At 37.1% G+C, this 17,019-nt stretch overlaps 2 protein-coding genes across 2 annotated transcripts; both read right to left on the bottom strand.

The window, feature by feature from the left end:
• Positions 1-82: 82 nt before the first annotated feature.
• LOC124645162 lies at positions 83-2,730 on the bottom strand. Its single transcript, XM_047184925.1, has 3 exons — positions 2,571-2,730; positions 1,464-1,524; positions 83-1,387 (listed from the first exon to the last, which is right to left on the bottom strand). Exons 1-3 carry the CDS (start codon positions 2,658-2,660, stop codon positions 762-764), a joined length of 777 nt encoding a protein of 258 aa, XP_047040881.1. The 5' UTR covers positions 2,661-2,730; the 3' UTR covers positions 83-761.
• Positions 2,731-3,923: 1,193 nt separating this feature from the next.
• On the bottom strand, positions 3,924-16,077 carry LOC124644840. The gene is made up of 9 exons (XM_047184448.1): positions 15,812-16,077; positions 14,620-15,162; positions 12,472-13,513; positions 11,587-12,332; positions 11,269-11,514; positions 10,616-10,878; positions 10,269-10,389; positions 9,745-10,045; positions 3,924-7,669 (listed from the first exon to the last, which is right to left on the bottom strand). Exons 2-8 carry the CDS (start codon positions 15,127-15,129, stop codon positions 9,746-9,748), a joined length of 3,228 nt encoding a protein of 1,075 aa, XP_047040404.1. The 5' UTR covers positions 15,130-15,162; positions 15,812-16,077; the 3' UTR covers positions 3,924-7,669; position 9,745.
• Positions 16,078-17,019: the final 942 nt, after the last annotated feature.

The following is a 17,019-nucleotide window of genomic DNA, read 5'->3' as shown; positions in this document are numbered from 1 at the left end:
TTTTCTGTTAAGGAACTTGTTAAATTGTCAATACTTATCATTATTGCAAACTAAGATTGAAATTATCAATAAAACTCCTCCATGCCGCAAATACAATAATTTAATTGGTAACAAAAATCATTTGATCGACAAACGCTTTTATAATTGTCTGTATATAGCTATAGCAATATAATATATTTACACTTTCATCAGTTGAAAAGAAACACGCATAATCCACGTAATTAGGCTAAAAACTAGTCATCTCTCGTGACATAACGTCCCGTGAGTGAATGAAAAGTTCCCACTGAGTGTCTCAACAAGAACTAATGACATAAGGCACAATGAAAAATAACGATTTTGTCATAACACATAAGACGTTCAACTTTTCCATTCCGACGCGTAAAAGTGTAAAAAAGAAGACAATACATAATCGGCGTTCGTAATTAGAGGTAGCACACGCGATTCGCGGCATCGACGCACGCATGTAATGTGCAGACGGAGCGATACGTTCACGCATCTAGGGTATCGCACGTCGGAAAACACGCCTTCCGTATACTAATAGCTCACAAAAACTACGCACCACGTACGTTAACCAAGATCATGCTAATTATTACAAAAAATCCTAAGTATATGCAAATAGAATTGATTACTTGCTCCGTACTGATTACAAATCGAAAATTAACGTTTAATAAATAACGACAGCATACAAATCACATTAAATTAATATCACTACTTATTAGAAATAATGCATTACCTCTTACATAATGATTAATCTATGTAACCTACCTACCTAAACTACGGCTAGGTATAAAGTAGTCTATCAGTCTGTCCCAAAAAGTAGGCGGTCGTTTTGTTGACGGGAACATTGAAGGGACAGACGACATACAAATTTTAATTGGCTTCCTCTGAGGCGTGTGCATGACGAAAGGATAGGGATGTTTGATGAGCGGGGAAATGGTGGTTCCGATCAGACTGACCGTAGGCTTAGCAAAGTTGATGGGCTGACTCTTGACTACCTGTCGCTGACTCGCACCCCCCAGCAGTATGATCGGTATCGAGCTTCCTTTAGTGGAACTGATCGGCGACCTCGTGGAACTCATGAAAGGCCTCAGCGATGACGGCCTCGACGTCGAACTAGGTGAAGTCTCAATAATTTCATGAAAAATCGAGTCGTCATAATCCTTGTTCTCTTCAACGAACGGTGTGATGAACACCACCTGACGCAAACTGTTTATATCCTGCACTAACTTAGCGTGTTCCTTCATCAAATGTTCGCTTTTGGGTATTATGTTGTCAAGAATGTTATCCATCCGTCGTGCCATTGGGTGCATGTCGAGCGAGAACTGAACCGGCCATTCAGCCGAACGTTTGAAGATCTTTCGTAACACTGGGCTCTGGGAACGCCATCCTAAGCAATAATGAATAGATTACCATATAAGCGAAGGAAAAATAAATAATTTACCTTTGAATCACAATTCCTTTACCTTCTTTGAGCATTCTACCGATTCTGTCTTTGTTGAATGTTGCATAGTCGATGCAGCTTACCTGAAATTAAATAATTGAACTGTGATAAACTTTACGATCATCAAAATTAACGGAAAGTATTTCTTAAGTACATAACATTGCGTAAGCAGTTAACCAAATGATTTGAAGTCAATTACTTCGCATGAGGCGCCAAAAAAACAATGCATTTTCGCTTCAATTTTTAAATTCGCAATAAATCATTATTATTCAATATCTACCTATAATTATGTGCTCTTCAACAAAGTAAGTAAATACACTGATATTCCAAATATAAAAAACAATAACACAGAATTAAGTAGCAAGCGGGACTAAATAGCGAAATCAAAATTAGATGTCTATTTGTGCTTACGAAATTCTTGAGCTGAGAGTTTTTATAGGTCTTAATAACTTGTGGTACAATTTCTACAAGGATGCATAATTCGAAAAAACTGAATCGAACACTGGTCGGACGTAAATAAAAGGGCACTTAACAACTATATTTTTTCACTTACTCAGCTACATAGAATCGATACTATTGTATGTCGTGGTGAAGTCGAAAAGTGACTGTAAATTTTACCTGTCGTCGGTAATAATTATCGAAGTCGTAACATACCTAGTTAGTCAATTAAGCGCTACACTGGCTACTGAACATGGTATTTTTTATGCTCATTAGCAAGTGCGCAGTGAGAGCACCAACTTGTTATTAATATGTTTTTTGCAAAGTGTAGGAAATTATTACTACGATATGAGTAATAGCTATGTTATTGAATTAAGGTTGATCAAGATTTATTGTTAAGATTCTTTGTTAATCGCAATACAGATAGACGCCCGAAAAACAATAAAAAAAAAAAACAAAATTAAGCGAAGGATTTGGTAAGTATACCTACAGTTGTACGCATTCTAATAAAATGAAAGCTTCCACAAAATACCAAATTCATAATAGACCAAAATGCCAAACACATCTAGAACCAGATCCGGAAAACTGTAAACAAAACTTTAACCAGGTACAGATACATTTCGTATAAAGATACACGTGAAAATTCAGGCAACAGCACGAATACCAAATAAAAATTAATAAGTAAACATACCTCCGTAGAAGGCCCGAATTGCCGGTCGGGCAGTATGTGCATGCCCTCAGCGAAGAGCAAGACTTGGCACAGCACCACCAACCACCACATGGTATTACCACCGACTGGCGCTGGCAGACTCGGAGCTCGGCCCCACTACCACGGAATGCTTTTCCTCGCACTAGCATGTTATACATTCCTTCACGTCGGTAATGGACAAACGAAGTGTTTTATTTGCACCTTTTTGGATTTTCCGTTTATATTCTGGACATTCTAGGTTCTAACGATAAATTACTGGCTTCGCGCGGGTTTTCCGCGGCCTGGAGAAAATACTTTGCTCCAGTCTTCGGGATCACATTAAGTAGTTACCATGATCTGAATCTAATCAGCAGCAAAACTTCAAATATTCATATCAGGGTATGTCCACCGCCCAGTTTGTAGCTTGATAAGCGTAACTTAAACGAACTGTTGGTCTATTTGATCAAAACAAGAATAAAGATTTGGGTAAAAGTTAGAGGATAAAAAGACAATGTACCAAGAAACAATAGGCGGTTTCAAACTTTTTACCTAAGCCGAAAACTGTTTAATTAAAGGTAATAAGGTTTTTTTTTAAAGAAAATGGTTTAACGATATATCTATACTAAAAAGGAAAACTTTGTTTGTTTGTAATGGATAAGCTCAAAAACCACTGGACCGATTTTAAAAATTCTTCATTTAGAAAGCTACATTATCCACGAGTAAACATAGGCTATATTTTATCCCGGTACGGGCAGTAGTTCCTATGAGAGGCGGGTGAAACCGCGGGAAAACGGCTAGTGTACAATTTACATACAAATAGCTTTGTTCCTGTTTTGGGATATGGAAAACTTACCTGTCCTTACCTTGGTGTTCAGGATACATTCAAGAGTACAACACAAAGGGTCGTAACACATCTGATGGAAAATGCGTCGCGTTGCCCATATTACTATATAAAAACATTCAATCAATCACACCTTACCGATGATGCGTTTGTGCGGCGATCATACATATACATATGACACGCTCGCACTTTTTGTCCGATATGAACCGACTCTTATTAACCTGGGTGTGTCATGTTCTCATCATACTTGCATATGTTCATCACACTGTCATGTATGATACTAATGAAAATGATTTTTTGGTGTATTTGTAACCGAAAGACCTCGAAACTACAGGACCCGATTTGACAAATTCTTTCACTTTTTGGAGGAGCCCATCCAAAGTAACACAGGGTTTAATTCATCTGGAGAAGTTTCTCCAGGACGCGGGTGAATCCGCGGGGAACAGCTAGTCTCTTGTCTCTTGATTAGACAGTACAATTATTAATTACTAGTTTAGATAAAAATAAAACATTAATAATGGTAAGGTATCTTTATTACAAATACTTAAACGATACCTTATTTACAAGATAACAAAATGATACAAAACTTTCGAATCGTGTTCTTTTAGGTATTAATATATTATGATCTTCAAAACCTAAATTAGGTTCTGCTTATCGCAATCACTCAAGTTTAGAAACACAAGTATCGGAAAATAAAAACACAGTAGCAGAAAATAAACTCTTTAAGTTATTATTTTTTACTCTCAATTTAACTAAAAGCTAATTTAACAACCTAGGTTTAAATAATAAATATTAACCACGCACCTCCCGGTATTACTACAATGAAATAATTCTTTACTCATTAGGAATGTGCACTCCTAAACACAATCATGTAGTATTTCGACGCACTCGATCAGACAAAATAGCCTACAAAGAGAAATTCGGGCTTCGAATATATTTATTACGCTATGTGTCTAAACTTATATGTATTAATTAACACAGCGGCTATTGCTATGAAATGGTGATGATAGGTACAACTTCTTTGAAAAATTCTTGAAAAACACAGCTTCGAAAAAAAAGTCAGTATAAACACAGCTATTCATAATAATCAAAAAAACCTGCTTATATCATTTTTTTATCACCTTTTACAAAACTGACACGGTGCGACCATATCGGCTTGTGTATAAATAAACATAATAACTTGGCTCCAGTGGCCATGGTTCAAACAAACATCAGAGGAACACAACAACCCTTACAAGAGACTTCAGCTAACACGAGAACTAAGAAAGTGTACAACCACCCTATGCACGATGTTGAATTTTCAGCCTTTTTACTATATTTTACTTTGATTAGTTATTTTTTACGACTGCAACATCCAAGCCACTATGGTCACCCAAATCCACATGCAACAGATTTATCACTATAAGCATCACGAGCCAATTCAATGATTTAAAAAGTCGACATTCACTAAATGTACTAAACGCTAACAAAGATTTTAAGAAATCAATTGACCAACATAATTTTACTTGATTGAAAATAAGTTACAAATAAATATGTGATGTTTACTTCGTTTAGTCGTATAATGCCTAATTATTAAAAGTAGCTCCACCTAGTCAACGGATGAGTAAATAGTTGTTGTTCTAAAGTTGATAGAGAATATAGAAATCACTTGGTATTTTCTTCATCTATTATTGTAGTGATGAAACTTTTAAAATATGTTATATGACTCATTGTAAGATACGGTGTTTTTCGCTATAAAAATCTATGATTGTTCTAGTTTAATAATGTTTTTTGCTAAGTTATTGTTTGCATTTGTTATAAAATATAACATAACCTAGAAAATTTACTTAGATTTTTCATATCATTTAACTCATGGAATGAGTTGGCCATTCGGAGAATTAGCCACTTTACAAATTAGACCTTTTACGAATGAGTCCTTTCACGAATTAGGCATTTTACTACTTAGTCCTTTTGTGAATTAGCTATTTCGCGAATTAATACTTTCGAGAACTAGTCCATTCACGAATTGGCCTTTTGCGACGATATACGACTAAACGTTTACTTATTTCTCTTTTGTCATTGAAATCGCATTATGTACAAACAGTGCAATTTTGATCGTAGGTGATCGGCGTCTACATATTTTTTCAAACATTTACTAAGATTAAACTTCTATTGAGCATAGAACTGATATCAAATAGAATATTATTTTAATTCAGTTGAATATTTCGGAAGGCCATTGAAAAGATTCTTTGCAAGATAAAATCACAAGAGGCCGCTCACGAGAGGACAGCTGCCGTCACACGAGCCGAGGGCCTCACGACACCTGGTATTATTATTACTGAAGACATCTACAAAATATATCTATTGCACGACACTATATACTTGGTAAATATATCTGTATCTGATTGTTTAGTAAGCTATAAAAAATAAAGAATCAATATTTTTCATATGTAAATAACACGTTTAAATATAAGATCTATGAAAAGCAACAAAGTTCTGCCGACCGCATACAATCAGCATATTTGATGCGACGTAGATGTCTCAGTGCTTAATGAAAACGTTATAATGTTCAAGTTTGACGTGTGCATCTACTCGTCGCTACAACAACGGTCGAGTCCACTTCGATCATTACGATTTAGACATTTCAACTACGACAGCAATATGATATGAAACGCTTCCTACGTGTTTTACATTTTAATATTAGTGTTACCCTGAGTCAAACATATATTTGGTCGCGATGCATGCAAAACATGTGAACTACTAAATTAAAATTACGAAGAAATTACTATATTTACAATAGTTCTAAGGTCAATTAAATGAAAAGGAAACTTTTCGGTGCGACATTTCCAGGTATTGGCAACATTATACATAGAAAAGTTATAGTCTCCTAATGGTTATCTTTGTTAACATAGTCATCACGAATAGTCTTATTAATCAATATTTTGTTTGGGTCGACTTAAAGTCTAGCTGCATGCGGCAAGATAATAAAACTGACCTAACGCTTGATATCATAGCTCATGTCTAACTTAATGGCGTGAACGGTATATCGCTTGAGACTGCAGAGCGCGCGAAGGATATGTGTGATGAGACATGCGCATCTCGCCGCGATCAACTTATTGTGAACCGCCAGTAAGTTAGGTGTGAACCATAGAAGGCGCTCGGCACCTAACCATAAAGTGGCAATCTAAACTTCTATAATTTCTTGTGGACAACGTGCATGAGGTTAGACCAGTAATCAACATCCGGCTAGGCTTCATGTGCTCTAAGGCAGGTAATTCCACTTGGAAACTACCCTACAATTATTGCTTTTAAATTGCTTTTCACTGTAGAGGTTCATTATAATCATGTTGATGAACCTAGATTGTATTTAGACTCACACATAACATAATTCAAGACACATCACATCATCAAACTCAACCAGATTTAGTATAATCTACTTACATAGTATGTAGAGCATACTTGGTACTAAGCGCTAGCAGCAATTACAAATTGTGTTTCGGTAACATGAAGAGTGTTTCATAATCAATCAATTAATTACGAACTGCAAATTGCTAATAGCTTGACTGTGGCATGCATAATCATGTAAAGTTATTATATTGTCAAACAAGATCCTCTTCAAAAATAATATTAAATAGACGGACTTTGTATCCCATCGCAATAACACAACCCGCACACATTTGTTTACCTTACTATATAAATCCAAATAAGTTTCAATTTCAACTCCTCTTCACCCCTCACGGAATATGACATTATAATATCTTACATAAAAAATTACAATATATCTAAGATTCGCTGAGGTATGTTTAACATTTACGTGAGTTACTTGCTCCACTTGATCAGTGTACATTCCAAATTACAAATAGTGTATAAAATTACGTTAATTATTACGAAATTTACAACATCGAAAATTACGAATGACTGCCGTGCATAATTGAATGTATTGTATAAAATCAAAAATGGAATCTTGGTTCCATATTCGAATTTATGATAAAGATCACTGGCTTTTGAAGCCTAGGCAGTGTAATGTATAATATTTTAGAAGTCTAATTACCTGGAACGCTGTGTGACGAGCTGTCGCTACACAATCTCTCGTAGCGGACATATAGTACAGTATTTATAGGCTTAATGTTATACGCGTAGCAAGAATGCGTTCGTATTGGAATGTACACTAAGGGGGGAGTTCCATGCATAACGTCACGGTGAAGTGGCGCCTTCCTGATTGACGACACGACGGATACGGCAAGCTCGCACCACCAACCAGCGACGCCTAGCGCCGCTAATTCTGAAACAAGAGTCAATTTTGATGTAGTCATGTTCTAGATGCTAGTAATAAAATGCTTCAGTTGTATTAATAACATCTTGGTAAAAATATGGTTATTATGAATAGCACAATTACGTAGTACCTACAATACGATCGCTGAGTATATTATGCCAAATTTTAATCTAAATGGTACACAGATAAAAGCAGATTTTCGCTGAAGCTGCTCTTAGTCTCGTTATCCTAATAGATGATGAGAGATCTTTATTATTTAAAGCTCAGCATACTCTAGCAAAAAGATTATTTGAATATGTAGTCGCAAGATTTAAACGAATTGATTTAATTCATTATAATATGTTTATGCAAGAAGTCGAACGCAAAGCGAATAATATAAAGCACATAGTAACTATGCCATCTCTTTTGCATAAATATGAGAATATTTCGGGTTTGTAAAACATAGCTAGGCGTATAAAATAGCCATCGCAAACGCGTATCGTATCGCTTTTCGTAACAAATCACTAGATAACATTTTTTTCTTTGAAAATTGCGTGTAATATTAGCTGACAGCATAGCAAGGCCCAACTTTATATAAATACAGTTAAGGTTTGAGTAAAAAAAAACAAGCGATTTTATTCTATACCAGTCGTTCCATGGGGTTTCACCCGCGTCGCGAGGGTAAAGTGGTAAGTGACTAAGTGATATCCTCTCTGGGAAGTTAAGTTACTCTTTGTAACATCAGCTTACAAAAAGGCCAGACATTTTAGAGTTTAATCTCTACCACACTGCCACAGACTTATGGTGAAAAAACATATTTTGAGATTATGCGTGTTTATAGTAGGTACTTTGTCAATTTTGCATATAGTTATTTATTTGTTCAATTACAGTTATTTTGCAACTCGCTCTCGGCGCCACAGCATAAGTTTTGCGGTTATAATTAGCTAGCACATATCTAGACGTAAATAGAGCATTTGTTTCGCAAAAAAAAATGTGTTCTTTAGAACCATAAGTGGAGCAGAGTATTTAGATCCTTGTGCTCCGTACATGCAATCAAAATTTTTAATAAACTTCCTTTAGAAGTGAGAATACTATGTTTTACACACTACTACTATGATAAACGTTTTTATTCAGTAAATGAATTTCTCAATTATAAAGATTGACATGACTTACTTATGTTGCAATTCTCAAATTCAGTTTAATTATATACAGTTAAATTTATGTTAATATAATTTGTATATAATTATTATTACTTTTTTCAATTCTGAACATTGACATTTGTATAATCCGTAGTCAAGTATTTGTACACCGAAAATGGTGGAATAATTTGGAGACGTAATAAATTAAAGATCTATTGTAACATTAATCTGTCATATAAATACTATTACTATTAGCCAGCAAGATTTCGCCGGGCTCTAGCAAAAATATGAACATCCACTTTGATGTATTAAAAAAAAAAATAAACAAGGTTATCAAAATTATTAATAGCTTATTTAACCTTAGCATTATTTACGTAACGAAAGAATGCAATAACAATTCGCATTGCTAGGGCAGTTTAATAACAAATAGCATAGCATAGCTTATAAAAGGCCTAGTGGGTAAAAAACCAACCTCTCAATTATGAGGGCATGGGTTCCATTCGAGGTCAGGCAAGTACCAATGCAACTTTTGTAAGTTTGTATGTACTTTCTAAGTATTTCTTAGACACCAATGACTGTGTTTCGGATGGCACGTTAAACTTAAGGTTTTGGCTGTCATTGAACATCCTTGGCAGGCGTTACGGGTAAGCAGAAGCCAGTAAGTCTAACACCACTCTAACCAAGGGGTATTGGGTTTGCCCGGTTAACTGGGTTGAGGAGGTCAGATAGGCAGTCGCTCCTTGTAAAACGACCCTAACATAGTTGTTGTTATGTATGATGATGATAGCATAGCTTGAGCAAGGGCACTTAGGATAATTATCTTCTAGCTAAATAAGTATATGTTGAGTAAATTGAGGAGGTCAGATAGGCAGTTGCTCTATCCATCGCCCAATTAGGCTGGATACATACCCCCACATATACGAGAAAAGTTTCAGTTGATTTTCGAGAACAAAATGAAAAAATTACCTTAATCATCATTATTATTGGGAGTATTAGCCGCTTTCACGGGCTGCGGTATAATTGTAATCTCGTCATTAATTTTCAATGGCTTCAGGAGCGATTCGCTAGCCTTAGGTGGGGCCGCACTCTTGCTTTTGTCCATGACTCGCTTGGCGACCACGCTGTGAGCAGAATACACGTGACTTTCAAACTGCTTGTACATGCCAAACGTGGCCGTACAAACCGTGCATTTGTATGACAAGTGAGCTGGCTTCAACGTAAGGTTGTGATCTCTGGCCACGTGGTTCAGCAACTTCCATTGGTATACCTGGAATTTATGTTCACTTGTGTTAGCATATTGAACAAAGATCATAACAGTTGTAAGAATTCAGAGATTCTATAAATGCATATTTGTAAAGACAGCTTGAATGTCTTTGTTAAGTCTCTTTAGTTAAGTTCCTCATCAATTTAAAATTATTAAACAAGTCAACTGTAAGGTAAATACCTTAAACTATACATATATAAACAGTTAACAAGACATGTGTCCTTACCCTGCCACAGACGGGGCACCTGCCGGCGTCCTTGCCTTTATTGGCGGCTTCTTGCATTGAACTAGTGACAAGGCCGTGAGAACCTAGCAGATGTCGTTCTAGGCCTTGGTCCGTGAAAAACCTAAGTAGAAGGAGATATTTTCAGTAACAGAATTATTAATTATTTATAAAGCATCGATTGATCGTAGTTACGTAACGCAAATACCTTCTTGTTTTCGAAAACCACATATGTAACTGGGTTTAGGTCGGACATTCAGTCTATCCCCATAAATCTTAGACACTTCAAACTTATCACATAGCAGATTCTGAACATTTTTATAGTTACAGATATGACTAAATATATTTACCTAAATTGACATTTTTGGCAATTAAGTGGCGGCCTGTTGTAGATCATCTTAGGATGGATCTTCACTTTGTGTATCCATTGCATGTGATTTCGTAGCTGCTCGAGATCTTTGATGTAGCCGTCACAAATCTCGCAAATGACGAAGGTACTCTTGGAGTTGACGACTTGTGGGGGCGGGAACTGCACTGGCGCGGGCAGCGACTGCCGAGGCAGTGGGGTTATGGAAATCGACGGCTGATGCACCGACTTCTGTCTTACGTGATTCTGAAAAAATGTTGAAATGCTTTGTTAAGTAATTGGGTTTTGGTATCTCATTAATGTCGTGAGGAAGGGAACTACTTTCCGCTCTCTAATACAAAGTAACATTATTATATTGTTTGAATTTCATGTTCAAGCCTTGTTTTGTGAAAGTTTAACAAACAAACAAAACTACACTTACTACTACTATACTTTAGCATCCTTTCTATGTAGTTTCAGAACTTTTCACATATCAACAAATACAATTTAACTGAAAAAAGTTGCATTGGTACTTGCCTAACGTAGAATTGAACCCACAACCTCATACTCGAGAGGTTGGTTCTTTACCCACTAGGCCACCACGACTTATTTGTAGCATTTGTACGGAACCCCGAAAAATTGTAAATGAATACTCACAGAGACTGGATAATTTGAAGACAGGGAAGCCGGCGCATTGTGCCTGACCATAACGCCGCTGCGTAATATAGGGACCCCATGCACGGGCAGAGATCGTGGCGCCACGGACATGGGCGTGCGAGTGCGGGGCCGGTACGAAGCACTGACCGTAAAGCTAGCCACCTGACGCCCCTGACTACTGCCCATGTGACCCCGGTTCAAGTTATTCTGGTAAGAACCCATCATACTGTTGCGGGATCTGGTTATCTGAGAAATTACAACTTTGTGTAAATATAATGGAAATTGTGTCAGTGAATGGTTAATGATTCAAAATCATACCTTTGGTATTTTAGCAGGAGGCTCCCACTCAAGCGGTGGAGCCAAATTCGTTTCAGGTTTAAATTTCTTGGCACAAGGAATTAGATGGCGCGCCAATTTTCCTTTGCCGTTGTCCTCGAAAGGACAGTTGGCGCACTGGTGGTAAGCGGGGGCTCTCTCTAACTTCCCTCTGATATTATGCTCCGCTTCCATGTGATATAGTATATCATGAGGACTCCGTATCTCAAACGGACAGAAGTTACACTTGTAAACATTATTCTTCATGTGTGGCGTCTCCAAGTGATGAGCCAACGCCAACTGAGACTCCGTCTTAAAACTACAAAATTCGCATTTCTTCTGAGGAAACGAGTAAGGTGCATTATTTGCTTTGCTAAATTCAATATTTTTACTAAGTGAAGCAATAGATGACTCTGTGGCTCTAGTACTATTTCCAGATTTCTTCTCTCTATTTAGTTTCCTGTTCTGTTGTTTCAATAAATCACTTTGTACATATTCTTGCACCAAACTTAAGCCAATATTCATAAAAAACTTTCCGAGGGAACAATCAAAATAATTATCTGATTTGTTTGAGCACACCTTATCTGCAGTTAAATCTGCAACATCTTTTATCTCTCCTATAGAATCAACTTTATCTTTAAGAATAATAGTCTTATTTTCTTCATCACTCATCAGGATTTCATCCTCAGAGTCTGTGGAAGATTCTCCATCCCAAGATGCATCATCTTCCTCACCACGCCTTCGTTTATCTAAAATAGACAAACTAACAAATAATTATAAACATTCAACTAAACTCCTGGGAACCTATGGGCTATCAAACGATAAAAGAGTATAAGATAAGCATATTAAATTTACTATAAGGTGAAAATAGAAACAAGAAAACTGTACCTTTCTTCTTCTTTTTCTTGTCATCAACTTGCTCAGCATCAACTTCCTCAACCTCAGCTGAATCAACACCTCCAGAAGCTGGCTCATCCTCTGACTGGGCTGCATCTTCGTCACCTTGTTCTTTCTTCACATATTTATCTTTTTCCTTTTTTTCATCTTTTTTTTGTTCCTGTAACTCTTTATCTTCTTTGGCTTTCTGTTCATCTAGTTCCTTACCCAACAAGTCTACAAACTCCCTGAATGGTTTCACTGAAGGTTTTTCGTAAACGTAGGGTACTATGAAAGACGGGGCTTCAACTACGAACATGTCGTCTGTTAGTGAAGGCAGTATAGAGGGCTGCGCGGCCTGGCTCGAGCTCTGCGTGGTCGCGTTAGTCTTGCTGCTCACTGGCGTCACAGTCGTGCCTCGAGCCACAATGCTCTGATAAAGATTTTGTGCACTTAAATTAGAACTTATTGGCAACCCAGCAGGCTTATGTGAACTTGAAGATTTTTCAGACGGCTTGGTATTGATGTCAATTATTACAACAGTAGGCGGCTTTCTTTGCGAGTGATTCTGATTGGTCTTCATCTGCCTGGCTGCCATTTCAACCAATGCCTTTGTATCATTGATAACAATTGGTTTATTCTTGCGACTTACTGGTCCTGGTGGGGGGTTATCAGAGTCATTACCACCATTTTCCAATTCATCAATATATCTTTTACGCTTTATCGCCCTACTGCTGCGTCGCAGTTGTACTTTGCTATCACTCACTACCTTTTCTACATCCACAACACAGTCATCATTATCACTTACAATTTCTTGAACTTCTGGACTAAGTGAATCATGGGAATTCCCATTTTGACTAAGAGACCCATCTTCATTGTCTAATAAAACTATATTACTATTTTTTATTTTAATGATGTCTTCTTGTGACAGGTCAACTGGCCTGTATGTATCACTGTCTGAGTTGATACTCACTGTGTCTTCAGCTCTTGGTTCACCTTCAAATATATCTTCATCTGAAGAGTCTACTTCTGAATCCAGCATGGTATCAGAAACCTGAAAAGGTTTTGCAGGGCTAAAGTCTCAAGAGAAGGTATTTTCTGTAAACTAATTAGAGAATAAGGAATTGACTGATGCTCTGTGGTAGGCAATTACTATCCAACCTACCCTCAAACAATTTTTTTTTTTCTATGAGTAATAATACCCCCAGAGAAATTATTTTTAAAAAATTACTGCATTCCAGTTCAGTATTTTAATATGTGATTTCCAAATGAGCATTGTAAAATATGGTAGGTTTTTCACAATACAAAACATCTTACTCAGGTGATCTTCACACTGCCCCGCATCACGCTGCATCTTGCGTGTCGACGCACCTACGCGCGTTCCTGCGGGAGTGCAGATCTGCATCATCGTGCGGGTTTTTCACGCACTCACGCGCGTAGGTGCGTTTTGTAAATTCACGCACAGCGAGTTCCATTTTCAAATATACACGTCACGCCCATTCAAAATCACGCGCGGCATTGCGGGATTCAGTGTGCCATACCTTGCGTCTCGCCCCGCACCTACGCGCGGGGTTGCGTGTTTCTCCGCATGTATGTGCGTGATCCGCATGAACGCGCGTGGATGCATTTTCAGTGTGTTGGACTATGCGTGTTTTCCATACAAACGGAGATATTTCCATACAACGGAAAAAAACGCATCCACGCACTACGCTGCATCATGCGGGGCAGTGTGATAATCGCCTTATAGTTATAACAGTGCAAAGCATTTTTATACTGAATTATAAACCTTAATAAAGTGTTGCAATAAGAGTAAGTGGAAATGATGATTTATTATCCACATTCAACAAGTCCAGCATTTAAAACACAATCTAACAGTTAGCTGCTTTATCTGAGCCTTAGGTAACCAAGGTATCAATACAGCTAATCAATACTAGAGGGAAGACCTTAGAAATACTTGATGAAAAAAGTTCTCAACCACTTCACTGTCCACAATGCAGAGACAATAGTTAAACTATCTATGTGTATCACATATGACTCAAGGGGCAGGGAAGACCTACTAAGTTTGAAATAACATTTAATACAAATGTAGGCAACAGACAAAATCTATCCGCCTACTAGATAAAAAAATTGACCGTTTAAGAATTCTGTTATGTAACTTACCTCATCTGGTGTGATTTCAGTGATGCGAGTAATAGTGGTGGTACCTTTACCAAGGGCCCTTGCTTCTTCAGCCTCTTGGTTCTTTTCAACCATGATTTTGTGCAGGTTTTCATCATTTGCATCTGTCTTCACTTGACAATTGGTTAGAGACTCTGCAAACGATTCATTACTGTTGCCACAATTATTCTCCAAAATAATGATGTTACTGTTATCATTATCATTTTCAGGTAGGTCCGGCCCCTCTGTTGACAGTTGGATGTCATGTTCCTGACTATCACTGGCGTTGCTGTCATCATTGTCCAAGTCCCCCGCGTTGCTATGAGCCATTCCCTCTTGACTGCTTTCACTGTCTAAGTGATTACCGTCCTCAGTGTTATTGCTATTTTCACAGAGATTTGTTGCATTATCACAGCCTTCAGAAGCAGTTTGCTTTTCATTTTGTAAATTGTCTGGCGGTTTTGGAGAAGTATCAACTGGATTTTCCATAGTACCGTTTACTTTGCCATTCATGATGCTATGAATCTACATTCCATGTGAAAATATCTGTCAAAACAAAACAATGTTTTGGTTAGTCTATTTGTTTAGTATTATTAGGGGTTGTGTTAACAGTAGGGTAAAATCATATAAAGGTTGGAGATATCAAAGGAGAGAAGTAGCTGCTTGGTGATGATCATAGAGTGAGATACCAAGTATCTGAGCGTCATATTTTGTATAGTAAGTAGCGCCCCTCCTACCCGCCCTTCTCCCCCCCTGGCAAGGCGCTAGCAATCAAAATGGCGCCGTTCCATGGTATAGCTGTCTAAAGCTACGTGTACATAATGTACGACGATTATAAAGGTCACTTCTTCAAATCTCAGAAAAACAGTTATGTAGACACATATTCCGAGACCTATATTATTGTTGATGTATACACAACACCATCTTGTTGTCAACGTAAAACACGCACATTTCGCTCCAAATACCCTACATTTTTTTTATCATTGGAGAATGACCTACAATTTAAAGAAATCCTTGTAATTCTTAAATGTAAAAAGTGCATCTCATTCATTTATATTCAGTTTTCCACCTAAAAAGTAACGTTTTGAAGTAAACAACCAAAGCCGGTATTCAATACAGCTTAAAAATATCAACAAAAACAACAATACTCGTGTCTTTGATGTTTGTAAATTTAGGAAATTATATTTTACAATACCTGGACCAGTCTGCAATGCGCTGTCGGTGAACCTTTTCTGGTACTCTCGGTCACTACTTGGTTATTTCAATGGTGGAACCCAGCACAATTTTTATAATTATGCGTTCACTGTACACTTAATAAGAATTGAAACCAAACTCAAAACAAAACAAACTCGCGAACAAACTTACACTAACAGTTCTGAGTACAGAATTATTTTAAGCATTTATAAAATTAAAATTGTGCATTAGTAAATGATCCCTCGCCAGTCGCCACCTTACAAATGCAATATGGCGGACGGAGGCGAGTCAATCACGTGACTGCGCTAGTGGCGCACTCTTTACATCTAAATTGCGCCGATTTCAGACAGAAATCTGGCTCTGATGAAAGAAAAAGTATTGTACAAAATAGATTATTTTTCTCGCCACTACATAGTAGGTGCATATAACTCATAGCTGTTTGCTTTCAAATACGTCTTTTTTGTACATATTCGTAGCGTAAAATGTGGCAAGGGTTAGTGAGTTTCTTAAATAATTAAGTACCTACCCAGGTGATTCGTTTTAGCACGGGTTTTAGCTTGAACTTGAATAGATTTGTTGCTATCACTCATACCTACTACGTATATTAATATTCTTATAAAAAAGCTGAAAAAAGAAATTAGGCCCTGATATTTATAATAAAGGTAAAATTATTGAATTAAACTGTAAATAATATTGTAACACCTTTATAACATATGTTTTTCAACAAATAAATTTGTCTTTATCTTTATCTAAATATTGCTTGCTTGGTCAGCTTGCATATGACCATTTCAGATTAGCAATTCTTCGGGCTATGCCGGAATCCTACTTATATTATAAATGTGAAAGTTTGTGAGAATGTATGGATGTATGTTTGTTATTCAATCACGCAAAAATGGCTGGACCGATTTGATTGAAATTTGGTATGTAGATAGGTGATACCCTGGATTAACACATAGGCTACTTTTTATCAACACACCACGCGGGCGAAGCCGCTGGCGGAAGCTAGTACTTTATAAATCTTTTGAGTAATTATCTAGATTTGTGGGTGCGCCCTATTCTTCCTTTATACTAATCTTATTCTTTACTTTGTCCTCAAACTAAAAAAAAAAACACAAGTCAGTTGAAAAGGGCGCCAAGAAAAGCGGTCGCCAATGGCGTAGATGTGCGATTTTCAGAAAAGAATACCCTGTGACGTACAGGAAATACAAT

Source organism: Helicoverpa zea, chromosome 31 (genome assembly GCF_022581195.2).
Source record: "Helicoverpa zea isolate HzStark_Cry1AcR chromosome 31, ilHelZeax1.1, whole genome shotgun sequence".
NCBI classification, from domain to species: Eukaryota; Metazoa; Arthropoda; class Insecta; order Lepidoptera; family Noctuidae; genus Helicoverpa; species Helicoverpa zea.
The sequence above is the reverse complement of the archived record's forward strand: the minus strand, read 5'-3'. Positions and strand labels throughout refer to the sequence as shown.

Coding starts and splice junctions, on each gene's coding strand:
- LOC124645162 (XM_047184925.1), bottom strand. CDS start 2,660: ATGTGGTGGTTGGTGGTGCTGTGCCAAGTCTTGCTCTTCGCTGAGGGC. Junction 1,525..2,570: donor AATTCGGGCCTTCTACGGAG/GTATGTTTACTT, acceptor ATTTAATTTCAG/GTAAGCTGCATCGACTATGC. Junction 1,388..1,463: donor CGGTAGAATGCTCAAAGAAG/GTAAAGGAATTG, acceptor ATTATTGCTTAG/GATGGCGTTCCCAGAGCCCA.
- LOC124644840 (XM_047184448.1), bottom strand. CDS start 15,129: ATGAATGGCAAAGTAAACGGTACTATGGAAAATCCAGTTGATACTTCT. Junction 13,514..14,619: donor CTGAAATCACACCAGATGAG/GTAAGTTACATA, acceptor AAACCTTTTCAG/GTTTCTGATACCATGCTGGA. Junction 12,333..12,471: donor CAAGAAAAAGAAGAAGAAAG/GTACAGTTTTCT, acceptor TGTCTATTTTAG/ATAAACGAAGGCGTGGTGAG.